At 36.4% G+C, this 25,989-nt stretch overlaps 3 protein-coding genes across 7 annotated transcripts in view; 2 read left to right on the forward strand and 1 right to left on the reverse strand.

The window, feature by feature from the left end:
- Isha (Insulator su(Hw) mRNA adaptor) overlaps positions 1 to 13,445 on the forward strand; it is a 73,446-nt gene extending 60,001 nt beyond the window's left edge. For all 3 annotated transcript variants that reach the window (XM_067268898.1, XM_067268908.1, XM_067268919.1), the window contains 2 exons: positions 8,524 to 8,730; positions 10,620 to 13,445. In XM_067268898.1, the coding sequence (XP_067124999.1) occupies positions 8,524 to 8,730; positions 10,620 to 12,556 (2,144 nt within the window). In that variant the 3' untranslated portion in view covers positions 12,557 to 13,445. The remainder of the gene's footprint in view (positions 1 to 8,523; positions 8,731 to 10,619) is intronic.
- A 929-nt stretch (positions 13,446 to 14,374) lies between these two features.
- Positions 14,375 to 16,969, reverse strand: LOC136974194 (uncharacterized). Its single transcript, XM_067269008.1, has 9 exons — positions 16,726 to 16,969; positions 16,537 to 16,660; positions 15,705 to 15,804; positions 15,492 to 15,641; positions 15,006 to 15,212; positions 14,818 to 14,946; positions 14,672 to 14,754; positions 14,548 to 14,602; positions 14,375 to 14,475 (listed from the first exon to the last, which is right to left on the reverse strand). Exons 1-9 carry the CDS (start codon positions 16,742 to 16,744, stop codon positions 14,446 to 14,448), a joined length of 897 nt encoding a protein of 298 aa, XP_067125109.1. The 5' UTR covers positions 16,745 to 16,969; the 3' UTR covers positions 14,375 to 14,445.
- An 892-nt stretch (positions 16,970 to 17,861) lies between these two features.
- S6kII (Ribosomal protein S6 kinase II) overlaps positions 17,862 to 25,989 on the forward strand; it is a 107,145-nt gene continuing 99,017 nt past the window's right edge. For 2 of the 3 annotated variants that reach the window (XM_067268974.1, XM_067268962.1), the window contains exon 1: positions 17,863 to 18,218. Coding sequence is in view for 2 of the 3 variants with exons in the window: in XM_067268962.1 (XP_067125063.1) it covers positions 18,153 to 18,218 (66 nt within the window). In the remaining variant the exon portion in view is untranslated. Of the gene's footprint in view, positions 18,219 to 25,989 lie in introns of all 3 variants that reach the window. The other variant, XM_067268969.1, reaches the window with a different exon arrangement.

The following is a 25,989-nucleotide window of genomic DNA, read 5'->3' on the forward strand; positions in this document are numbered from 1 at the left end:
AACTTTTGTTGTAAGTTAATAAACCCTATAAATTCTGTAGTGTTTAAATAGGATGTGTTTTCAATATATATCTTTATTTCAAAGGATAGTTAATGCTAACAGTTTGTATTTATGAAAAGAAAACTGACTAAATAAAAGTTACTATTTTTTCTATTTTGTAATTATTTTATACAGGGTGTCACAGACCACTCATACACCCCTTTTAAAATAAAGGAAAGTGTATCAGCAAAAACTAAAAATTTTGATAAATAAATTGAGTATGCTGTATTGAATGATGATGTTTTCAACTTCTCTACTGGACAGAAATGGACTATCTAGGCTGTTTCCACAGCCTGATAGTCCATTTCAGTTGACTTTTTTAAATGGAAAGTGGTATTTTTTAATTTAGATTCATATTAAACTCAAAAATAAGAACATTTTTTTCTTGTGTTTTTTTTCTGAAAATGATCTTGAAAGTAAGATTCTTGGAGAAAAATGATACTGTCAAAATAAAATATCTTATGCTAGAAAATATTTTTATTAACTTGCTCCGTGGTATATGAATGTAGGAAATATATAGAAGTAGAAATAATACAGGAAAGACATAATCAAAATGTCAGCACAATAATCATGCATAATTAATGCTAAACTAAAAAAATAACTGTTACTACTCCTGTATAGTATTTTTGTTCCCGTAAACTTTTCTGGCATAACCTATTTGGTGCTGATTTTGATTGTTGTTTAAACAGCATCCTGCTGCTTTTTCATCTCTTATTGGACAAAGGATCTGTCTGCATGTGTTATGAAGTTGAACATCATCTTCATTTGTGATTTGATTAGTCAAATTTGAAAAAACATTCCACAAACAATCAGTCTAATTCTGATAATGCTCACTCCATAATCTTTTGGCTGCAGTGAATGTTTCTTGATAATCACCCAAAATTATCAGCATATCATTCCAATAGGACACTACTGCTTCGATTACTGCAACATCTTTGATAAGCATTTAACTAAAAATGAAACTTAATTAAAATGGAATTGTAAATATAAAGATTTGTTGATACTGAATATTCATCCAGCTGAAAAATAGTGTGATGAAATGGCTTGTTATAAAGTTTTGCCGAGAAGAGTTCATTACACTTCAGGCATTTTCAGAAAAAACATTTTCAATAAAATTGTCTTATTTTTTAGTTTAATCTGAATCTAAATTTAAAAAAAAATACTGCATTTCATTTAAAAAATTTAACTTTCATCGTGCATAGCCTATTTCTGGTCCATATCAGAAGTTGAAAATGTCACCATTTGATAGAGCATACTCAATTTATTTATCAACATTTTTAGGATTTTTGATGAAACTCATTTTCCTTCATTTTAAAAGAGGTGTACCACTTGTCTGTATCACCCTATATTTTCAAAGTGGCATATAATAAATGGCTTCATTAGTTATAAGTCAAGGCATTCAACTGCCTGTTTAAGAGTTCACATAAGTCAAGAACTTTCGTTAATGATGATTTTCTATCTTTTACACAATTTATATCATTACTTACAGAATTTAAATGACACAATTAAAATATCACCAATAATACAATATTATTGATAAGCATCTAAATTAATGACTGAAGAGAGAATAAAAATTTAAATAAGTAAATTATATGAAATAATAACTTGTCAGTGATGAGAATATAAATTAATATTAACTTGTTTTAATTGATTCAAGTAGTATTTTTTTTTTTTTAAACAGTTCAGTTTACTGAAAGATAAGGCAAATTTATTACTTTAACTCTTGTCAATAGATAACTTGTATATTGTTATCTTACAAAGAAAAAGTTTTTACATGTAACAAGAACTTTGTAACATTGGGGAATGATGACAGAAAAGGCCGAATTTAAGTGCATCTCGGCTTGAGGTTTTGTTTCACAAAACCTCGCTTTGATAGCATGATGTTAAAATTGTTGAAGCGAAACAGTTCTGACCCCTGAAAAGTTCTTGTAATAGTATAATTTTGGCTTCGTGTACTGTACCATTTAAGTAGTAATTACAGATAGTGACAAAATTTTTAGTGCAAATGTATTGTAAAAATTCTTTTAAAATGATTCAGACTTTCAAATCAGTATTTAAAATTAATTGAAGCAAATTAATACAAATAATATTTATGTTAATATTTACATTGAAAGTAATTTCGAATTCATTCATATGTCAGGTGCAGAAGAAGCGTTTATTTATCCTAATGAAGATGTGAGCTGTTTGTTTTAATTATCTATCAGTAAAATAAATTTCTATTCTATAAATCATTTCTATAAAATTAACAGATGATTTTCCACTTTAAAATCTTTAAATGGAACTAAATGTAAGATGACATAACACAATTAAACATATTTACATAAAAGTGAAACTTAAATTTCAAAAAGAAATTTACTTATATAATTATTAAAGACAATAATTTAGTAATAGATGAGAGTCACCTGACATTTGATATTTAATTTGTGAATTATAAAATGTATAAATGTGCATAACTAATTAAAACTTTCTCAAAAATGCATCAGAAATTTTATTTGAAACTCCAGACTGTAATAGAACAAAAAGACTGTATTTGCGTAACAACAAAATTTACTTGCTGTTACGCAAAAAAATTTATATCGTACATGTTTCAATCACAATATATTGTTTAAATCAGTTATTAACATTCATATCTGGCGACAGTTTTACTGATAATATGTAAATATCTTTCATGGCAGGTCTCTCTCAAAAACTGCATGCATAGAGAATAAAAATAACCGTCTGCGATTTCTACGATTTCCTGCTTGCACGGTTAGAATGGCATGCGATAATTAACATATTTAGTATTACTGTGAAAAAAGTAAGTTGACAAGATTTATAAACAAATAACAAATTACGAACTATGAATGTACTAGTACTCGACTAGTTTTATAGTTCCTGTAATTTAATAATAGACGTGTGATAAGATAATTCAGAAATATGATGTAGTTGAGTCTACCGAAAGAAAATATATAAAATATTTTAATTTTCAAAGATATAAGGATTCTAAAAAAACTTTTATTAAATTATTGTAGCTATTAACATAATCTATAATAGAATTTTAAATTGTTATAAAGTGAAAACATTTATGTTGTTATTATTAATAGATGGGATTTAATGATTGCATTTTACATAACACGATTTTTTTATGCCATTTTCAAAGGCAAAAGCTAATTCTGATCAGACGTAAAGCATATTTTAAAATATTTCTTATGATGATTTTCTTTTTTATTTCTAAATTCAAGCCAATAAATTTTCAGGTTAATTTGAAACCATTTTGTAATTTGAATAATATATAACAATATAGTAGACCCCCCTATAACACGGTAGATATGTTCCGTGTTATAGCGGGGTCTACTGTACTCATTTTATCAAAAGTGTGCTACACATTGCTAATTTTGCTTCATTTAGCATGCATTTACATTAGTGTCTAATTGTGTAAATATATTTTAGGAATAATAAAAATGTCTAAGTTAGAAGAACAATTACTTGATTAGGGAAAAATTGTAATTCTTAATGATTTAAAGAAAAGTAATTACTAATGTTTTTTAACTTCTAGAATGATTTTTGTCTAACAAGATTATTATTTTCTTATTTCTTGGATCTTGTATACTATAACGTCTATACTACATAACAAAGATGAAATTAATATCAGAGAAATATTAAGTTTTTTTAATTTAATAGAAACTAAATTGTTCTAAGTGTAATAAAATTAGTTGAGTAATTGAACAGTCAAAACTGAATAATATAGAATATTTACATGAAAAATTATATTAATTTAAGAATTAATATTTCAGTTGTGTTCTGAATACTGTTTTGTATAAAAGTTTGATAGACTATATTAGCGTTTCTCAAAGTGGGCGATAATGCCCCCTTGTGGGTGGTGAGTAAATCTAGGGGGCGCTGGAGGCAGGGTACTAAACGGTGACCAAAGACAAAAGTTGGGATCACCAACAGCCGTTCCCTTTCCTCTGTTAAACGGATAAGAGGAAACATTGCATTTAATGGTTTCCAGATGTTGAGAACAATGTACAGTAAGGGCACAAAGTGTGAGATTCATAGAAAAGTTTTCCTAAGAATATTTCCAATCCTTTCTCACACAAGAGAAAATGAGTTAGGGGGGCGTTGGGTATAACTTTATGGAACAAAGGGGGCGGTGGATCGAAAAAGTTTGAGAATCACTGGACTATATTCAATTTCTATATATAATAATTTCCAGGAAATTCTTCCTAATCATTTATCTTGAAAATCTTGTTAAATGCGGATATTATAACATAGTATGACAAATAAATTTATGTAAGGGATGCAAACACGATTAGATATAATAAGTTACAAGTAATTTTATGCCCGTAATTTAAAACGAAAGAACTGAGAAATGCTTTACTCTCGATAAAGTTGCGATGTATTCTTTTGTTGCATAAATGTTTGTACTCAAATGGTTGGACATAATGATGTTATCATCTAAAATGATATATATGTGGAAATAGCGATAGAACTAGAAATGACAATAATCTTCCAGCATTCATAAGTCTTTAAATTATGGATAGAACAATAATGTTTTGGCATTTTTTAATGTCTTTAGTCCTTTTCGTGTTGTCACCAATTGTCTCTCTCTTCCGTTCTCCCTTGTCTCCTCCACAACCCCTCATTTATTTTCTTAACAGTTTAGGAATTCTACTTGTCTCACCCCCACATTTGGCCACGGTGACAGCTGACATCGTCTCCAATGTCCCCATCTGACCGGTCAAAAATTTTGTTAGTTTAACTAATAATTTAGTGGACATTTCCTTTTTTGTTAAAAGTTTTCCTGTTCTCTGCTTGCAGTTTCTTAACGCTCTCTTTTGCCATTGCTCTAACTGCATCCCTTTCTTTCTCAAAGCACAGAACTTTTTCTTTTTCGATTTTACTCTTCATATTCTTGAACCACAATAGTCTCTTTCAGTAGTGCTTTGGTTTTTTATATCTATCTTATTAATTATCTTCATTAATTCACTATCTTCCTTTTGTGCATTTTTGAGCCTAGCTGTGATAATATCTTTGTTTTCTTTGATCAACATTACATCAGCATCATTTTCATTTAAATTATCAGAAATTTCTTGTGTAGGGGGTGAATGTAATATTTCTTTTTCATGTGGTTTCTCTTCTTTGCTAATTTCAATTTTATTTGAATCATCTTTATGTGCTTCTTCAGTACTCAGACTTTTGTTTGGTAATTCATTATCTTTCTAGTTAAATAACCATGAATTCCTGCTTGGATTTTTACTACTGTTCCTTCTAAATTATCACTTTCACCTTCAATCTCTTTTTTTATTGGAAAGTGACACTTCATGTTTTCCATTTACAATCACCTGAATGCTTTCAATAATTGCTTTAGGCACTTCTCTTTCTTCTGACTGACTTTGTTTTGTAGCTTCAGTTTTACTTCGTTATGTTTCCTGGTCTCTGACTGCTTTGTAGTTTTTTATTAGATCTAGAAGTTGTCCTCTATATCTTGCATCATTGATATGGCTGAAGTCAAACACCATCAGTATCTAGGCAGGCAACATCAATATTGTATGTGTCTGAAATGTTAACTTCTGCATTGTTTGCTTTAATAATTTTCTCAACACAACCTTCTTTTAAACTGATATGAACTTGTTTCAGAAAGTCTACACCCAACAATAACGGGATAAGCAAGGAATGAACTAGAAATCACATGTATGAGGATTGAAAATTTTAGTCCGTCAACACTTACTACAGTCCCAGTATAGAACTCTTTTGCTCACTTACTCCATGAAATTCTAATGAATTTCCAGTTAATTTTGATGCTCCCATCTTTACGTAATCATCGGCTCTCATCAAATTTATGTCACTTCCTGAAACTATAAGTGCTGTAAAGCTCACTTCCCCTATTTTGATTTCTTTTACAGGCTTTGACTTAAATTCTGTTCACTTTACTTCATAACTTCTCAACATTCTGTGGACATTGAGATGAAATATGGCCAAAATTGTTACAGCTAAAACATTTCATTTTTTTGTCTTTCTCTAGACAACTTTTACTCACATGGTTTTTCCCACCACAGTTATAGCAACGTTTTTCATCTCTATAAGAATTATTAGGCTTAATCTCATATCCTAGCTTCTTGAATCTCGCTGTCATTTTAGAATTTAGCTTACGACTGATTTCATGTTTTCATAAATTCACAGTTTTTGTTGAAATTCTTTGAAAGTAGTAACACCATAAAGCACTGTTTTACTTACTTGGTCATCCTGAATTCCATTGATGATGTATTGTATCACTGATTCTTCCTCAGTCATAATTTGTGATGAAATTTCAATCATCCAATACATATATTCCAATACATAAGTTTCACTCTGATGCTTCACTTCCATCAAAAGTTGCTCACAAATCTTCCTGCTGTTCAGTTTTGGAGAAAATTTGCTTCAAAGAGCTTCCTTTAATGCTCTCCACAATTTAGTACACTGTTCATAGTTTACGTACATTCTTGCTGAACCTCTGAGTTTTGCATAAATTATCCTCTGCATGCCATTTCAGTTATGCATTTCTGCCATGTCTTCAAAATTGGAGATCCACTTAATGATATTTTTCCTATCATCACCACTGAACGTTTCAAGGGATTCATCAACATCTCTTTAGAGATGTTGATGAATCCCTTAGAGTACTCACTTTTATATTGTGTAATATTACTACCTTCGTCTTCGCTTTCATCAGCATCATCATTGCTTTGCACGTTGTTAATTGTCGTCAATCTGGCATTTTCGATCAAAAGTGTCGCTTCCAATCTTTCCACCAACCCTCTCTTGCTACTCGTCATTTTCAATATTCATCATTCTGGTTCGATTTTCAGATCAGCACACTTAAGATGTTTCACTTCTGTCATCGTATTGTCCTTAGATACAACAGTCAGTCGTAGTTCTTCATTCACTGTAGCATCACTAACTCTGCCATCTTGTCTGGATTCTATTATTGCCTTTCTAAAAGTTCTTGTACGAATTTCTTTCAATATTCCATCTGAGCCTCCAAAATTTGTAGAAATACTGATAGAACTAAAAATGACAATAATCTTCCAGTGTTTGTAACCGTCTTCAAATTATAAATAGAATGATAATGTTCTTGCATTCTTAACATCTTTAGTTCTCTTTGCGTCATCACCAACTGTCATTTCCCCATACTTGTCTCTCTCTCCTATTCTTTCTCATATCCTTTGCAATTCCTCATTTATTTTCTTAACAGTTTAGGAATTCTACTCATCTAACTCCTACATATATGACTACTGCTGGCAGTTAACAGATATTTTGATTTAAGAAGAAATGAAAATATCTAATATTTTTAGAGAAATTCACATACAGTAAAATCTGTCCAAAATGTAACCCGAATAAACCAGAACAGGGGAAATTCTTTGGAACAGAACAATTTATGTTTAAAAAACCTGTTCAAAATGGAAACCTTCCAAACTGGAAAAAATAGTCAATACCCCATGATTCTAATATAAACAGGTTTTATTCTCTTTAAATATAAATTTTGTTGCACTTTGATCCAAATCCATATGTTTTATTGTCTCTGATGCCAAAATTGTGTGAAAATACTTGGACTAGCCAAGAACTCTCAAACGGACAGATTCAATAACAGTTTAATTGTTTGCCATATTGTAATGGAATCTTTATTTTGGAGTTCTTCACAGACCATTCGAGCAATTCTCTATTTAAATTTTGTAAGTTTGATCAGTTTTTGAAATTGCTAATTTAAAGTATGCATCTTGAAAAGGACATTTTTAAGTTTAATTTAAGTAAAAATGCTTTATATATATATATAACTCTTAAAATTGCATGAATGACTTGCATGTTAATATATGCAGAAAGAAAGAATGGACTTTAAAATATTTATTGCTTTAATGCTGTACATGCCTAATGAATTAACTCAAACAAATGCGCAAACACATTTTAAAGAGCATCAAAGAGCATTAAACATGCACAAAAAGAAACAGGAACTAGACTGCATTATTGTACGTTATAACAAATGCTTAAATCGGGCATTGTTATGTGTTTTGCGCAAATGTACCGAATGAATTGTGCTTGTAAACACTTTACTTAATGTTTCAGTCAGTGGGTTATGTGGTGTTGAATTGGGTGCACTTGATTTGAATAAAAGAGTATACAACCATTTGAATAGAAAAGTATACAACCATACAAGCTTGAGACACACCAAGGTTATGTTACTTTTGAACATCCTGCATAGTGTTTAATGTGCTGGTATTTCATGTTTATGAATGGAGTCTTCCAAATTATTTCTTCAAAATGAATAGTTATGAGCAAACATTACTATTCATAGGCAGTGATGATGGTAAACATTTTGATATCTCAGTTAATGTTGCTATATTTATAATTTAATACTTCATCAAGTAAAAGCTGTGTTTTTATTCATGTAATGTTTTATCACAAAAGGAATTTGATTTAAAGTGAATTTAATTCTATTATGCCACATAGGATTAATGTTAGTTCTATTTTCAGAATATCGTAAACAAAAGGAGAAGGAGAAAGTGGCATACGAGACGGCAAAGCACATGAATAACCCTTTACCGAACTCACAGGACGGGATTAAAACAGAAGGAACTTCTACCATCACGTCTAATGTTAGTAGCAGCATTGCATCGACCATGTCCGTTCCGATAATGGTTCCTCCCATGGTACAGACGCAGTATGGAATTCCCATGCCAGGTAAATTTTGAGCAAGTTTGACATATTTCAAATAATTAATCTTCTAAAAATTTTTTGTAAATTCTAAAATTAAAATTATTCTCAGATTAAAATACGAGTAAAACTACTCTTTTGTAACCGATTTCAAGCGATTTATACTAGCGGGCAAATGATTAACGAAAAGATACTATACTTCAACCAAAATCTTGTTGTTTATTAGATTCATAACTTCCAAATGCATTTCGCTAACAAAGCCTCATCAGTGGACAATTGGACGTCAACAAACCCGTTCACTTTATACTGGTAATTCTTTCCCAGCATGCATCCACGTTCATACTGACATTCTGGTTTATCAAATTTACATATTCAACATTACAAAAGTGTTCTAATACCTTCTTTTAAAACAGTTTTCTACTTTATACAGTATTTTTACATTATTTCTGTCGATTTTACAATGATAATTACTACAGTGTAGGTACCACGGTGACTCCTGTCTTTTTAGCCGAATCACAGCCACGACTAAAAAGCCTTTTAATAAGTTCTCTGTATGTGTAGTGGCAAAGCAGAAAAATAAATTGTCGAATGTGGTTAATGTTATAAACAACGAAGAACAAAACATGTTAAAAAATCAACTTGATGTTGCAGGCGTGGTTTATAAACTGTCATGTACTTGTTTACAAACGAAGTCCTATGTTGGAGAGACGGGAAGAAAGCTTGAGACATGCCTGAAAGAACACGAGGCTGCGATTCGGTTAAAAATGACAGGAGTCACCGTGGTACCTACACTGTAGTAATTATCATTGTAAAATCGACAGGAATAATGTAAAAATACTGTATAAAGTAGAAAACTGTTTTAAAAGAAGGTATTAGAACACTTTTGTAATGTTGAATATGTAAATTTGATAAACCAGAATGTCAGTATGAACGTGGATGCATGCTGGGAAAGAATTACCAGTATAAAGTGAACGGGTTTGTTGACGTCCAATTGTCCACTGATGAGGCTTTGTTAGCGAAATGCATTTGGAAGTTATGAATCTAATAAACAACAAGATTTTGGTTGAAGTATAGTATCTTTTCGTTAATCATTTGCCCGCTAGTATAAATCGTTCGAAATCGGTTACAAAAGAGTAGTTTTACTCGTATTTTAATCTGAGAATAATTTTTATTTTTAGAATTTACAAAATGTTTTTAGAAATATTACCGATCCCATTGTTTTAATCTATTTTGAATAATTAATCTTCGTGTAAAAACGTTTATGTACACATTACATTTTATCCAACTCGCACACCGATTTGAAAAAGTGGGTCGACTCAATTCACTTTCCAAACAAACAAAAGTCTGTTGCCAAAACTGCAAACTTTTTCTAAGATCTAGTTGGATAAATAGAAGAGTATCTAGCATAAATAATAAGAAACCATGGAAAATTTGTTTAAGAAATTCACTCATAATTAGATATTTGGAAAGAGAAAGTCAACGATTTTAGTCAATCCTAATATAATAAAACCATTTGTGTATTGTTGGTTCGAGGAATCTGAGCAACACGAAATAGATTTGCTTAATTTTATAGTGCCAACAAATAGATAATCTTGTTTTTAGTGACGAATTCTGCTTAAATATTAATCCTAACAAAGTTTACAGTACAGATAGAGTATTATACAAAGAAATGTTACCTTTTTTTTATTACGTTCGCCGATGTCAACGACATCAAATTTCACCTTCCTGGCCACCCTCCGACTTTGCCACAGGAGAATTTTCCACAACAAAGTTGGAGTGTGGCCCGGAATGTCTGCACGAGAAAGTTACATGAGGATTGATTAAAGAACAGAAAACTAGAATTAATCGGTTTTATAGTAGTAATTTGACACGTCGTACAGTATATTCAAACAAATAATTTTGGTTTTTGTTTTCAGGCTTGATGCACCACCAGCACATGGTGATGCCTCCTCCGGTGCCGATGGGAGTTCCTCCTCCAAACCCAATGCTGATGGTTCCGCCTACTTCGCAGCCCATTCTGGGAGCACCTCTTCCGGTCATTCCCCCCATACCATCAGGCCCGATGAACATGCCTCCTGGTGTTCCAGGCCCCCACGTACCAACGTCTACCGCCGCCGTTCCCAACAGCGTCGCCGCCTCTTCCGCAGACACGTCCAACCAGCCGGCGGGAGATGCCACGCCGACAGAAGAAGATGGCACCAGCAACATTGTGACCACCAGCACCGTGCAGACGTCCATCCCGGCCGCAGTTCCCTCTACGTTGCCACCTCTGGGCACACTACCTTCTCTCGGCCAACCCCCATATGGGTCTTCGATGGGAATGCAACATCCCATGCCCCACAGCACCGCCAATCCCCCTCCGTTTCCGCCTCCCGGCGGTGTCAACTTCCCGCCTTCCAACAGACACATGCTGCAGTCGCCTCAGACTATGGGTGCCACGCCACCTAACTGGAAACCCAACAGCAGTTTTTTGGGGGACAATGACCTGCGATATTCTGTTCCTCCTTCTGGTGCGGTCTCTCAGAATATGGCTTCGGCCGGTGCTGCGCCATCCAGACCACCCTCCAACTTTGCTGCAGGGAATCCAGACGGTCGTCTTGTTCCACCGACGCCGGCACCCGGGAACCATTCCACCAATCCTCCGGGAGATGCGGCCGGCTCCAAATTTGGAAACCAGGACCAATCATCGGGACACCAGAACTTCTCGGCTGTGCACGGACCCGGTCCGGGTGCAAGGAATCCCCACATCAACATGAACAGGCCACCAATGAATCCTCCCATGCCTCATCCTGACAACATGAGTGCCGACCCCCTCAGAGGACCTGAAGCCAGGAGGGACGTCAGAGGAAATTCTCAAGATGCTTTCGTCAACAAACACCAGGAAATGCTCCCACGCATGGTGGGCTCGCAGGAAGCTCCGAGACCGTTTTTGCCGCCCAGAGCCCACGGACCACCTCCAGGCATCCCCATGGAAGATCCGGGGCTGAGGGCCAGAGGACCGATATTCCCGGGTCCCCGTAATTTCGGACCTCGAGGACTTCCGCAGATGCACATGCGGAACATGGGCCCCGACTCCGTTCGCGGGCCCGGCCCCATGGGGCCGATGCGTCCGCGATTCCTACACGGTCCCCGGGGGATGGGCCCCAGAGGGATCGGTCTCCGACCCGAATTAGAATTCGCCGGCCACCCGAGGGGGGAGAACCCGAGAAATTTCGGCCCGCCGCCCCGAAGATGGAACGGGCCGGGGCCGGGACAGGGGCCCGGTCCGGGTCCCTTCCCGGAGATGGACCGCCACGGACCGCCACCGCCCGATTTTCACGGAAGAAGAGAGTTTTTCGAAGGTCCCCCGCCCCCTTTCGGACGAGGACAATTTAAGGGTCGAGGCAGGAAGAACTGGAACAGAGACATGGAAGGCGGCCACCCTCCCAACAGGCGGTTTGGCGGCGAACCCTGGCCCAGGGAGGAGAGGGACTGGCACAGAATAAGAGACGAGATTTACTTCGGCCACCCCGATGATAGGGAGCAGCAGGAGGAGGGCGCCGAAGAGGAGCCCGAATTCTTCGGGGAAAGGCACCGATTCCCCTCTCAGGACAGGAATTTCGGCGACGAAGCGGAGAGGAACGGATGCCCGAGGAACGCGGCAGAGGAGGAGTCGACAGGCAAGGGGGCCCCTCAGCAGCAGCAACAGGAGGAGGAGTCGTCCCCCGCACCTCAACCCGAACCCCAGGAGCGCGAGGAGCCGTCGAAGGACGCCGAAATCACCATCGACCAAACCACGAATGGCGGGAGCAAGGACGAGGGGTGCGCGGAGAACAGCGCGGACGCCCCCGCCGACGCGGAGAAAGACTGTTGATACGCATGCGAAGATTTCGAAACTAAACACTAGAAATCCGCAGCGCCTTCTGCAGATCATTCCATTTCGTTCGGACCCGCGCGGGTCGCACTTATTAAAAAATAATCATAATAAATAAAGTGGTCGGCCCAGCTGACGTCGATTTTTTTTTTGGAGATTCTTGCCGCTGTGAAATCTACGGACTTCGTTTTGTCAACGGAGAAATGAAGGAACCATATTTTAAGAAACAGTTTTTAAGTTCCCTGAAGATCGAAGCGTGCGGAAAGAACGAACATACACCGACATCGGCAACAATTTTTTTGTTCTGTTTTTTTTTATTTTAAATAGAAAAGTGAAAGATTTCGAACGGCAGCAGACGCATCCGCCATTGTTTTTATTTCTAAAAAGGAAGGAAGGAGAGCGGGATTTTATTTTAAACGTAGATAATTTATGAACTCGAATTATAAATTTCTCTCTCGGACACTTCGGTTCCTATATTTTCCTCCTCCTCCAGTATTTTTCGTTTTGTTTTTTCACGACGTCACAGAAGAACTGCTGAACGAGGTCCGAATCCCGAGTTTCTCGGGTGTACATATTAAAAAAAAAAAAAAAAATGAAACGCGCCACCCAGAGGAACATCACGAGAAAAATTTCCCGTGTTTTCGAATCCAGTGTCTCCGGTTTCAAGTTCTCGAAGTGTCATCGATACGAAAATGTAAAAATATTAATGATAATTTTAAAAAAAAGTTTGTGGCGGCGCGGCAGTCTCGGGCGAGAGAAGGCCGCGCCCTCTGGTGTGAAATAATGTATATGTTTACATACCTTATTAGTGTAATTAGTATCTGGCATCTAAAGGACCGTCACTCGTCCGAATAAGTAAATAAAATACTACATTTCATTCGTTCGAAAATTGTAGCTTCTCGAGTAGTGTAGTCGACAGAAGAAACACCAACACACACAAACACAGCATATGAGATTAAAAAGAATTACCGCAACCGCCGTGTTTCTTGTTTTAATAACTTACGCGTCACACGTTACGCTGTTTTTCCTCCCCCCTCGACCCCGCGCCCGGTTACTTTTTTAATTCTTCCGCTCTCGATTACTTTCCTGTTTTCCTCCCTTCCCGGCAATTATATGTAAATGGAGAAACGTCGTCCGTCCGGGAGGGGGAGACGAAAATTGATAGCCGGATTTCGGTTTATTATCGAAGTCCAAATTTAATTTCGTTCCCTCTGGAGGAGCGGAACAGAAGCGTTTTCTGTTACGCCCAAGCGATTACAGATGTCGCTGGAATCGTAAAAAAGAATTCCACTCGTCGCGACTCGAGATATCTGACGTCGCTAATTCGCGTTTGTAATGGAAGCGTAACCTTAAGCAAACGTTATGTAATTACTATCCAAAGTAACCGGTAAACGGTGCGCGGAGCGAGATGTCGCGCGAGGAAAGGACTGTTAATTTCTCTTCCGATTCGGGTCAAAGGTAAAAGATCGTAGGTCGCGTGCTTTTAAACTAAAACTATGCGATAAACATCGAGTTGTGAGAAGTCCACGTGACATTTGAACTCGAACCGCGGCCCTACCGAATACACGGAGAATTCTCCAAATATCAATTGTTTTAATGCGCCCCCTTCTGAGAAACATAACAGAATTGAATGTGTTTCTTATAACGGGGGATGGATGCATTAACACGATTGGTACTGCGAAGAAATCGCTTTAATTCATCCGTCTTAGTGTTTGGGGGGACAAAAGTTTCCCTAAAGGGGAGTCGAGTTAAAAGTTTTTTGAATTCCCGCTTTAGTGACGAAAATCGAAGGTAAAATCAGCATCCGCCCGAAAAAGATTGTTGTAAAACAGTGAAGAGAGATTTTATTTTATGTCTAAAGGCGAAATAATATAAAAGTTCTTATAATCTTAATTCCCTCTTCTTCGGTATTTTCTTCCCTACAAAAGAGAGATAGAGAGCAAATATAACGAACGTGACGTTTTCTATTTTTGCTTTCGTTTCGTACTTACTCGCTCCGACGCGTTACTACTTCTATTATAAGTCCTAGCGGGATACTTGGCTATTCTAAACAAGCACATAAAATAAGAATAGAAGACGGAATTATACTTTTTAAAAATGGTTGGAGATTCTCACTTGTCGCGTAATTCGTTCAAAACTTCCGACATGTTTTTCCGGTGTCGCGCTCTGTATTTCTTTTTCTCTTCCCTTTCTTCTTCCTGTAAGGATGAAATCTTGTGTTTTACGTTTCTAAATACGTCATCGATAATGTTACGTGTTACCTTGACGTGACGGAACAGTTCTAGAAGCTCGAAATTCAAGGCTCTGCGCAATCGATCCGATCTCTTTCGAACGTTGTCGAAGCGGTATTTTCTCACGGCGTTGGTCCTCCATTCCGCCTCTTCCTCTTCCTAAACAAGTGATGATAATAATGTAAGATGGGGGAAAAACACGTGCTAATTCTACTCACCAGACGTGATAGTCGATTTCGCCAAATTTTAGAGGTCAACTCTGAGAGCATTCGGTCTTTAAGTTCGATCGCTCTTCTTTTTTCTATTTCCTCGCGCGCTCGCTCCTCTTCCTGTATTTCAAGGGCTATTTGCTTTATCTCTCGATTAAGGAGCCTTTTCGAGTGATGAACGTTGGCTAATTCTTGCCGAATTTTTGGGCCCAAGCACTAAAAATGAATTTTTAAAAGAGCGAACACCGCGTATACGATATAAGCGACGCGACGTGCTACCTATGCGAGTTATCGCGACGTTTATACAAACGTGTAAAAAAAAGGACAGGAAGAAAACGATAACACAGGAGGGTTTAAGAAAATAACAGTAGTAAATATATAACGAAAAATCTTTGATTATTATTATTATTAATTTTGATTATCGGTAAGAAGTGACGCGACGCGCATCTACTCGCATCGTCGCGCGCGATGAAGATAAAAAGCTACGCGACTCACCTCCCACTTAAACAGGGATTGTGAGAAACACCTGCTTTCTTCAACCTCTCGTAAGACTTTCTTTTTACGCAATTTCCACAAAAGTTCTTCGTGTACTAAATCCAAATGTTGGTTCCTAGTTTCCGTTTCGTTCGCTTCCGCTTCCTCCTCCTACGCGATAAGTCTTTTATTTTAAGTAAAAATAAAAAAAGAAAAGAAATCTCGCTTTCTCACCTGCCCGAAAGCGAGACGTTGTTGCAATTCGTTGGGATGGAAGCTCGACCATTCGCGTTCGTCGTTATTTATCCTCCTCTTCCCTCCTTTCTCGTACTCTCTACAATTAGTTCGGGATTAAAACGTGGAATGGAGAGAATTAAGAAACTTCCATTCATCGGTGCCAAATGAAAGCTCTCCGTTAACTTAATGGGAGCTAAACTGCTATTTTATTGACTTAAGCCCTCTCGGAAGCGCTGCCACTTTCTATCAAGCGGGAGAAGCTTTTACAGACCGACAACACAAATTCGATTACGTCGTCTATCCAGCCTATTCAATAGAAGCGAACCAATTTAACAGACATCGCTTTCGGAGATATCCCCAAAAATTACAGTTTAAGGGAACGATTTAGGGATATATTCAATCAAGAATAGGGAACTTACGCTAATCTCGTTTCCACCCAGCGGAAATTTCCCTCCGCTTTCAACAAGTTGTGTGGAAAAATCTTGTTTATAATCGTTCTAAGGGGGGAAATTACCCGCAAACAGGTCGGTGCAGGTATCCCATAAATATCCAGAATTTATGGAAGCGTGGGGAAATAACCCGAAACGTCGTAAATCCGAGGATAAAACTGTTAGATGGGTTTCGGAAAAGTCGTTAATGGTAGAAGCGCGCGAGATCGAGTCTACGGGGGTCCATTTTAGTGGCAGTTTGCCAACCCCCCGAAAATCGATCGGCAGCAGAAACGCTTTACTTCCGGTTTAATTAGGCTTTCGGTCGGGCTACCGACGAATGGTCGCCGCTTCCGTTGGGATTTCGAAACGACGAACAAACGAGGCGGAAAGACATTTACTTGTCGAGAGCTCGCGAAGTGAGTAGAGAGGATGTTTGATGAAGTCTTTCGGGAACTCTCACGTTGTAGCATTTTCCTCCGTAGCTTCGACTTAGCGGTTTGTGTAGCGGTAGCGTACGTCCAACTGGAACACAAGACACGCGTTAATTATATTCTGCCGTTTATTCACCGGTGGATAACCGAAATTACCCGACAAATTCCCGGACATTTGGGGATTCCGAATCTATTTTCCCTGCTTCGAACCGAAGCCATCAGCTCCCGCCGTAGCGCCTCGTCGCAAATTCGAGTTTCGTCGACAAAAACGGATACTTCCGAACCATTTTCAGACCGACGAAATAAATTCGATTTCCTTTCCAGCGATTTTTTCGTTTCCGGCATTTTTTTTGCATTATATAACGAACATCTGTTATGTAATAATTGATTTCTATCGATAATTGAGTCGGGGAAAATAATAATTGCTTCGGGGATATTTCGGTAGCCGCCCATTCATTTAAGCCGTACAAATTTTTCCCTGTAGGGAAACTGTTTCGATCGGGGTTAAAATCCTCCAGTTTCTTTTCTAAATTTAACATTTTGCGTTTCGAATAGTTAACTCTAATCGATAGTTTGATACTTTTCGTATTCGACCGTCGAAAGAGCCGGAGACCTACGGAAGCCGGCATAAAAATGAACAAGAATTGACACTTCCAGGCGTACGCGCCATTACCAACTTCTTTCAACACCTTCACGCGGACGGAAAAGCTTTTTCCCTAAATTAATGAACATAATAAAAAAATTGTAATTTCTCTTTATACATATAATATATTTTTTTTTATCGGAAATTCTCTCGGGATATTTTTTTTCTATTCCGAAAACGTTTCGGTCCACGGTTGGTTTCGCGCGCGCGAAGAGAGGCGTTTTTGTTCTTCCGTCAGTAACACCCCCTCGATAATGACATCGCGCCGGACGGAGCGCACCCGTTATCGATCGCTTCCATCTCATCCATTAGAGCCGTCGGCCCTCTTTATTTATTTATAGCCCCGTTGTTTCCCTCGGACGCGTTGTAAACTCCGCGTTACAACCCCGCTCGACCGGTTCCGTTGGCCATCGCCCCGCTGCCGACGCCAGACGCGTCCGGGCGTCGTCGCGCGCCGTCGGTTCTCGCCCCTGTTTAAAAATACCCTTCGTCATCGATAAAAAAAAAAATATATATATATATATATATATATGCGCGAATAGTCAGACTAGTCCGTCGATAATTGCGGAAAGACACACCCTATTCGGATATGCGTATTATTTATTATTATTTTTTAGTGGCAATTAATAAAAAAACCGTAACCGTCGCCAACTTCGTCCGCTAGATGTCGTCGCGTGCGCTGATGGAGAAGGAAGGAGTCGAAATCGTAATGTTTGTACCGACGACGGGCGATTTTTGTCGATATGGAAGGTCCTAATTTGTCGTTAACGTTGGGTTTTTGGTACGTTTACCTATAATAGTCCCATTGACGTTTGATGAAGTCGATATTCGTCCGGAGATCGGAGTCTGGCGGCTTGGGCGAATCAGTACTTGACGGAAAGAAAGTTTGGAGTTTCCATCAAAGAATCTTGAACGAACGAAATTGGATGAACGGGACATAATGCCGCTCGCACAACTCGCCGACCCATGGCAACGAATGGAAATAAAACAGGACTCGGAGACCGAGGTTAGTCTCTTTCTTTCCATCTCGGCCACTTCCTTTCTCTCACCCCTCCCAAAAACACTCCCCCCCGATTTCGGGTCTCTCTCTCTCTCTCTCTCTCTCTTAACTCCAAATCTCCAACTTAAGTGATTAAAATGAAAGATAAATTCTCCCTATCTTTATAAATTATTATTGTTTTTGTGTTTCTGTAATGCCTGTCAAATGTGTTTGTTTACCAGCAGTTGTTTTCATCTGATCTCGGTGTTCTTTGGATGCGGGACCGGACGGCTGGGGTCTCTTTTCCACCCGTCGGCGGTCGACGCCTCGGAGGACGGTCGGGTATTTTGTTACTCGGAACTGCGTCGGGCAGTTTGTATTGTGCTCGTTTGCGGTCGAATAATACCGACCTGCGTGCAGATACGGAATGCTTGGGTCTTCAGTTTTATACGTAAATGTAGTCGAGACTTATTTTGCGAAGTTGTTTTTTATTTCGAAGCTAAACGTGTCTCGAGACGGGGTAACTGTCATTCTTGGTAAACGTGCACGTAAATGAAGAGAATAACATTTTAAACAATTTTAGAAACAAAACATTATGAATGTAAGCATTAAAGTATTTATATGTAAACAAATCTATTTTAAAATTTTTCAGTTATTTTCTTAATTCTTTTGAACGACTTTAAGGCGTGTCGTCGTCACTGTTTTGGATTAAATATGATCGTTAAAAGCTTGTTTTTTTGTTAAATAAATTTTTAAAAATGCTTGAAGAAATTCAGAAGCAAATCCTGACTGTATTGTATTTGAATTGATGGAGTGAGGAATGTTTTTGATACTTTGAAGTTAATCAAAAAATATAGGTTTCATAAGACATTTTGGAAAGAAGGTACGAACATTGGCTTAGACCCACCTCTGGCTAAATCTATATCTTAGCTTTTGATGTAGCCAACAATACTTAACTACTAGTCATTCAAAGGAAAGGATTAGCTAGCATCTGAGATTAGATCTCTCTTCCAAAATTAGTCCTATATCTTTAAAGTACACAAAATGTGCTCTAAAGATATGGATTTATAGAATGGATTGCTCTTATTTATTGGACAATCTTTATTAACTATTTACTGTTAAATGTCAGCATATGGACAGGTGCATGATCAATTTCGGATCGAGTCTAATATCTAAATATATTTGAAGAGTTTTTTTAAAACAAAAATGATTTTTTTCCATCACTTAACATTTTTAATTATTTGTTTAATATTGATAAATTGTCTAGAAATCATTCAGATATAATCGTAAGGTAGCTTTATGTTTTGTAGTGAGTATAATTTGACAAATTTGTTCAAAATTTTTATTCTCGGATATCGTCGGTTATCTCACTTAAACTATACAATTGTATAAACAGAGGGGCAGGACTGGGACAAAGGTACAATTCTTTCAGTATAATGGCAAGTTACTATCCTCGACAGTTCTATTATTGTACATAAAATTATAAATCTTATTAATAATAGATATCTTTGGCAAGAGAAAATTGCTAATCTTATTTCCAATCACGTCTGATCACTCTCCTTATTCTGTTAATCCTTTGGTAAATAATAGATGATGACAATGACGATAAAAAGAAATCAATATTTAAAATAAAAGAAGCCAAAGTAAGTTAAGTACTGAACCAAATATCCGGGTTTCCTCAGCAATGTGGACTGCCCAATTACATACAAGCTTAATACAGTCAATTTTATTGGTCAAACGTTTCCAAGATTTTTGCAGAATGTGAATACTGCAAGGGTCTGCGCAACTGTGACATAAAACTTCATCAATTCATAGTAGTGCTTACGAGGTCTTTGTGTGTCAGCAATCATATAAACTTAAAATATAAAGTAAACAATGGAAAGTAAAGAATGAAATTGTTTTTAACACACCGCATGCTAGCAGTCACACTGAACTGGGGCTGTGCTATGCGTACACCATGGTAATCAAAGCAAAGCAGCCATACAGTGAACTACAGCTTCACCACAGTCCATTAAATTAAAAAATAGTCTGTTTTTTGGTCATTTCAGGAAGCTGGATGTTTGGTCTGGTACTGTAGAGTTTTTATGCATATAAAATGTGTATTTTGATATCATGTATGAATACTCTAGACTATGCTGTTATATAGAATAATTCCATTTCTTGATTACATATCTTCATAATACAAAATGCGAAATTTTTATATTTTAAAAGTAGGTAATGAACTAACAATTGTAGAAATTTCTAATATAGTTAATCAAAATTTAAATTATTTTAGTTATTAAAACACTTACAAGTTGCAGTGGCATATCCAGGATTTTTAGAATGTGGAAGCTCTCAAGGCAGATTCAGGGGACCAAGACAGATGCCATTTGTTGTTTTTCAGAAAATGTTGTTCGTTACCTTAAAATTACTTTACTTACTTAAGTTTACTTAATTGAAGTTGTGTGATGTGTGTCACCTTAAAGTAAAATCGATTGCATTGGTGTCAAGGGGAGCAGCAGCACCATAAGCAATCCCCTAGATATGCTCCTGACAAGTTGACAGCACTACCTATCTCTAATATCAAATTTATTCATAAATTCATTTTTATTTAATTTAAAAAATGAATTTTCTAAGTCCAATGGACTATTCTCTTCACAAATAGATAATAATATCCATTTATTACTACACACTATGGCTGTGAGGCATGGGTTTTTCATAAGGAAGCCAGAAGACAACTAGAGGCCTTTGAAAGAAAATGCTATAGGAAGCTGCTCAGAGTAGATTGGCTTGAAGTCCAAGCTTTAGCCTGAAGACGTCCACTGAAAGTGGATGTCTTCAGGCTAAAGATCGAAATATGACTGCAAGGTTTTTGAATGATTTGTTTCGTATATTTCAGTCGTAGCCTAAAGATGTCCATTGAAGGTGGACGAAAACATTTGCTTGACAATTGAGTGAGTTTTTAGACTTTTAGCCAATTGAGTTGATGTTTTTTTACATATTAACCAGCATTAAGTACTAGCTAGTCTAAAGAAAGTATAAAAAGTGGCTTTTAAAATTTATTTTGGTGATGTAAAATTCCTATAAAAAATAATAAAATACCAGATGATCACAATTAATGTAATCCTAGAACAGTGTCTTGAAAGGTATTTAGCAGTCCAAGTCAATGAAACTTGGTGTGGTGATGTTTCGGGACATTGCAACATTTTCGTAAGAAAAAATTAGCACTAAAATTCGATACTCTGGTATTTTTAGTACTCCAAGCAACAAGCTATTTTTACAAGACATACTATACAGAGATCTTAGTGATGTAGGGGATACTACATTATCTGATCCCCATTGTGAAAATGTAAAACTTGAAGGTGACGAACAGTATGTTTTACAGCTGATCTGTGATGCTTTTCATTTGCAGCATATTATTGCCTTTCAAGGCTGGCAAATGTGTGACATGTTCTTGATAAACTGCATCTAAAGTATGGCTTATCAAAGACATGTTACATCTGATAAATCACTTTTTAAGTGATCCCACAACCAAAAATCACATGGATTAAGATCCAAAGAACGGAAGCTAAGTGGTATGAAACATACAACTAATCACTCTGTTATTGGAGAAATTTTGTTACAGAAACTACTGTATTCAATAAATGGAGTTATTTCAATTTGTATGAAAGTGGTTGACATTGTGCAAGGTGGAAACCCTCGTGTTTCCTATGGCCTAAATACAGCTGTACAGTTACGGGATGTTTACTGTTTCACTGAGGTGAAATGTGTCTCCAAAGGATCTTCCGTGGTCACAATAAATCCACTTCCATTCTGGCAGAGTTTAATGCAAAGGTCAGTTGGATTTTTCTGTCAGCTGCAAGCAACTGCTGATTATGGTTTTGTGTAATTGTACAAGCAAATAGTGATCTTATATGGATAACAATGCACCAACTTTCTTGGTATCTTCCACACTATGCCATAGGATACATCCAACTGCTGCGATGCTGTGTGTGCACTGCTGGAGTCAGCAACGTTGTTCATTGACTGTTCATGACTTTTGAAGTTATAGGTTTGTGCACTCAGCTGGGTTGAACTATTAGACATCTGGGTTTCTTGAATTGAGTGATTATTTTCCTGGAGTCGTTAGTTCTTGTGTAAATTCTCAATGTATATCTGCAGCTTTATTGTTGATTACATAAAACACTTTTACAAGAAATGCATGTGTTGGCATCAGTTTTATACCCAGAACTTGGCTGCAGCATGTGTTTATGCAAAGAAAATCGCTTTTTTTTTATTCCTTGTAGCACTAAAAATTCCAAAATGGTAAATTTTTGTGCTAATTTTTGTTCTATAGAAATGTTTTCTGCATGTCCTAAAATGGCACTGTAACAAATTTGGTTGCATTTGGATTTCTAAACTACAGTAGACCCTCCCTATAACACGGTAGATACGTTCTGTGTTATATGAATCCGTGTTGTACGAGTCACTTAAATACATGAGCCAATCACAGCCCGGCACATGTGCAGTTTAGGGGCTACGGCTGTTTGAAAGGTTTTCTTCCATAAAATTAACTTATTCTAGACTAATTTGACTCATTTCCAAATTACGTGTAATTTTTTGGGAATAATCCATATAAACTATGCTATAAACAAAAAATTTTAGGATCACTTACCGAGTGTGCATCGTTTGACAACGCCATTGCTTAAGCTTGTTTTCGTCGCGGAGTGGCTCATCGAACGGCAGACACGTGTTTCCTGATCAGCGAATTTTTTGCAGAAAAATAACTTAACCTTGGAGACATCATTAATAAAAATATAATTTTTATGGCCGTTGAATAATAAATGTTTTTTAGTAGGTCCAGTGATTGTTTAAACTCAACGGTTTGTACAATATCTGCTATTGGTCCAGATTCAACCAATCCTGTCGTGACACAAGTCGGCGATGACGTTTTACCATGTTATACAAACCCGATCACAATTTTTTAGCCGTGTTATACGAATCCATGTTATATGAATCCGTGTTATAGGGGGTCTACTGTAGTTAGTGTTGAATAGGAATATTTTAATTATGGTCATTAAATATAATCCTAGCTAAGGTATAAGGCTTTGCTCAGGAGAATGATATATTAAGTAAAGGTAATTTACTCATATAAAAATACATATGAATAAAAATATAGGAAAAGAAAAAGTATATACTTATAATAAATTGATCGAAAACAATTTCACATTGAAAGAAATTCTAGGGACATACTGACAATCTGATACAAGTGAAAATGGCAATGGTAATAGGTTCAGTACTGCACACATTTTGCTGAAATTACAGGTTGATTGGCTTTCACTGATGTCTACTTTTCTTTCCCCATTAATGAATATAACATCCTATTGTATTTGAATTTCAGTGAATATTACCTATGGTAGCAAACGTGGCGGCTCGTCTCTGAAACAGTGGGGACGCATGTTCTAACCTAACCTATTCTAATAAATTACCATAATTATTGCCAACCAAATTATTAGAATAGGGGTAATTTATTAGAATAAGTTAGGTTAAGTTAGAACGTGCGTCCCACTGTTTCAGAGACGAGCCACCGTAGGTAACATTAACCAAATTTCATTGTCCACATTACACTCACCGGCCTTTGAGCAAAACTTATTCCATAAGAGTCAGGCATGAACTATTTACTCTTGCAAACAATATCATAATTCTTTCAAAGCTTGTAAGGTAAAATTTTTGGAAATAGAAGTAGCCTATATCATTCCTGGGACTGTTCTAAATATATGTACAGTACCGTACAAAGTTTAATAGAAATTAGTTCAGCCACTTTTATGCGATGCTTGAACAAACAGCAGAGATAAGACAGACAGACATGAATTCAGTTTTATATATATTTTTTATAATGTTTCTTAAACTGAATGTCAGCGTAGCATTAGATATAATGCTAAACTCTTTTAGAGTACAAATACGAATCAATAAATATCCTTTAAATTAAATATTAAACTGTAATTATTCCCTGTAGACATTGTTGGTAATATGTATTACCGAATATCGCTTAAATTAAACATTAGACAGCAAATAGTTGTAGTAGATAGTAATGTTTATTTATACATTAAACTAGAGATTAATTAGATCAAACCTTCTGGGTAAATAATCAACATTTTGCAAGAGGTAGATACTGTATATGTAATAACATATTTATTTTAAATGATGTCGTTCTTTGTAAATATTTTGTAAGCTTCTAATCAAATAGTTTAAATAACATATAAATACTGAAAAAATGGTGACGTGTTTTTAAATGTCGGAAATTATTTTCTGTTCTCTCTCTAACAATAACTAGTTAACAGTTCAAAAACAAAACTCGAAGGGAGGCGTAGTGTTGCAGAAAATATGAGAATGCATAAGTAAAGAGCTTTCGAGTCACTTATCTTATCTTATTTCATCAGTGTTTCTGATGACATGAATGACTCTAAACACTAAATCAGAGCTGCCTTGTAAAGATAATAAACGCACTTGAATAACCTTCGAGAAACGGCAAAAATTTAATAACTAGAACGTTTTCTAAAACTTTACTCTAAACACTTTTCGTGTATACATTTTTACATTGCGTGTGACGTTCATAGGCATTTTATGTGAGGAGATAGATAAAGGAAAAGTTAGAAAAATTAAATACAGTTGACTCCGCATAAGTCGACACCTGGATAACTCGACACTCGTCGGTTACATAGTCAGTTTTTTGTGGTCCCAGCTGACTTACATAGGCATTAATGTTATTGTTAAAAAACTTGGTTTACTCGACATTGTTTAACTCGTCACTACTGGATAAATCAACATACTTTTTCTGTTTCACACTTTTTAGAATTCTGATAAGTTGACTCCCCTCCTGAAAAAATGAGTTCACACCGTACAATAAGCTGTGTGGTGTGAACTCATTTTTCAGGGGGGGAGTCGACTTATCAGAATTCTAAAAGTGTAAAACAGAAAAAGTATGTTGATTTATCCAGTGGTGACAAGTTAAACGATGTCGAGTAAACCGAGTTTTTTAACAATGACATTAATGCCTATGTAAGTCGGTCGGGACCACAAAAAACTGACTAATTAACCTACGGTGTCGAGTTATACGGGTGTCGACTTATGCGGAGTCGACTGTATATACATTCCAATCTCTAATTGATTGGCCGTTTTTGACTAGAGATCGGCCAAGTGATTTCCGAGTTGTCAGAACGGGGATTAAAATAATCTCTTTAGCAGGATACGTGATTAATCTTATAATATTAAGACTAATGACAATTAGTTGTTATAATTAAATTTAAAATATTTTAGTAGATTATCTTTGATTACTCTTAAACTTAGAAAAACTATATCAATTAGATTTATTAATTTATTACAATATAAAATTACAAATACAAAATATGTATGAAAAGCGAATAGTCTTACAGAAAAAATTAATAGAAAAATGTAATGTTTACAAAGAGATTATAAATAAACTCGAGTAGTTATTAATAATTTATAAGTAAGTTTATTAATTAAAATCATGGATCGTCTTTAAGTATGAGCTTGAATTTTTTAATTTCGTTCTTGTTTTGACGATTACCAATTAAGTAGTTTCTGCCATGTGCTGGTTGTTGTTAAGAGTCAGCTGTGCCCACTCTTGGGAAAAGACCTCTTCCCAATTTTTTTATTTTTATCATTTCATTTCCTCATCCGGTCGTGTCGTACACGTCTAGCAATTTTGTCGTTCCGACTTTTCTTTCGACTGCCACTTGTTCGCTTCTCGTGGGATCCATTCGATGCCGAACGTCGAACATCTATCATACTTTTTCCCCCCGACCTGCCCTTTTTCATT

The sequence above is a fragment of the Centruroides vittatus genome, unplaced genomic scaffold (genome assembly GCF_030686945.1).
Source record: "Centruroides vittatus isolate TY-2023 unplaced genomic scaffold, ASM3068694v2 contig_1078, whole genome shotgun sequence".
NCBI lineage: Eukaryota > Metazoa > Arthropoda > Arachnida > Scorpiones > Buthidae > Centruroides > Centruroides vittatus.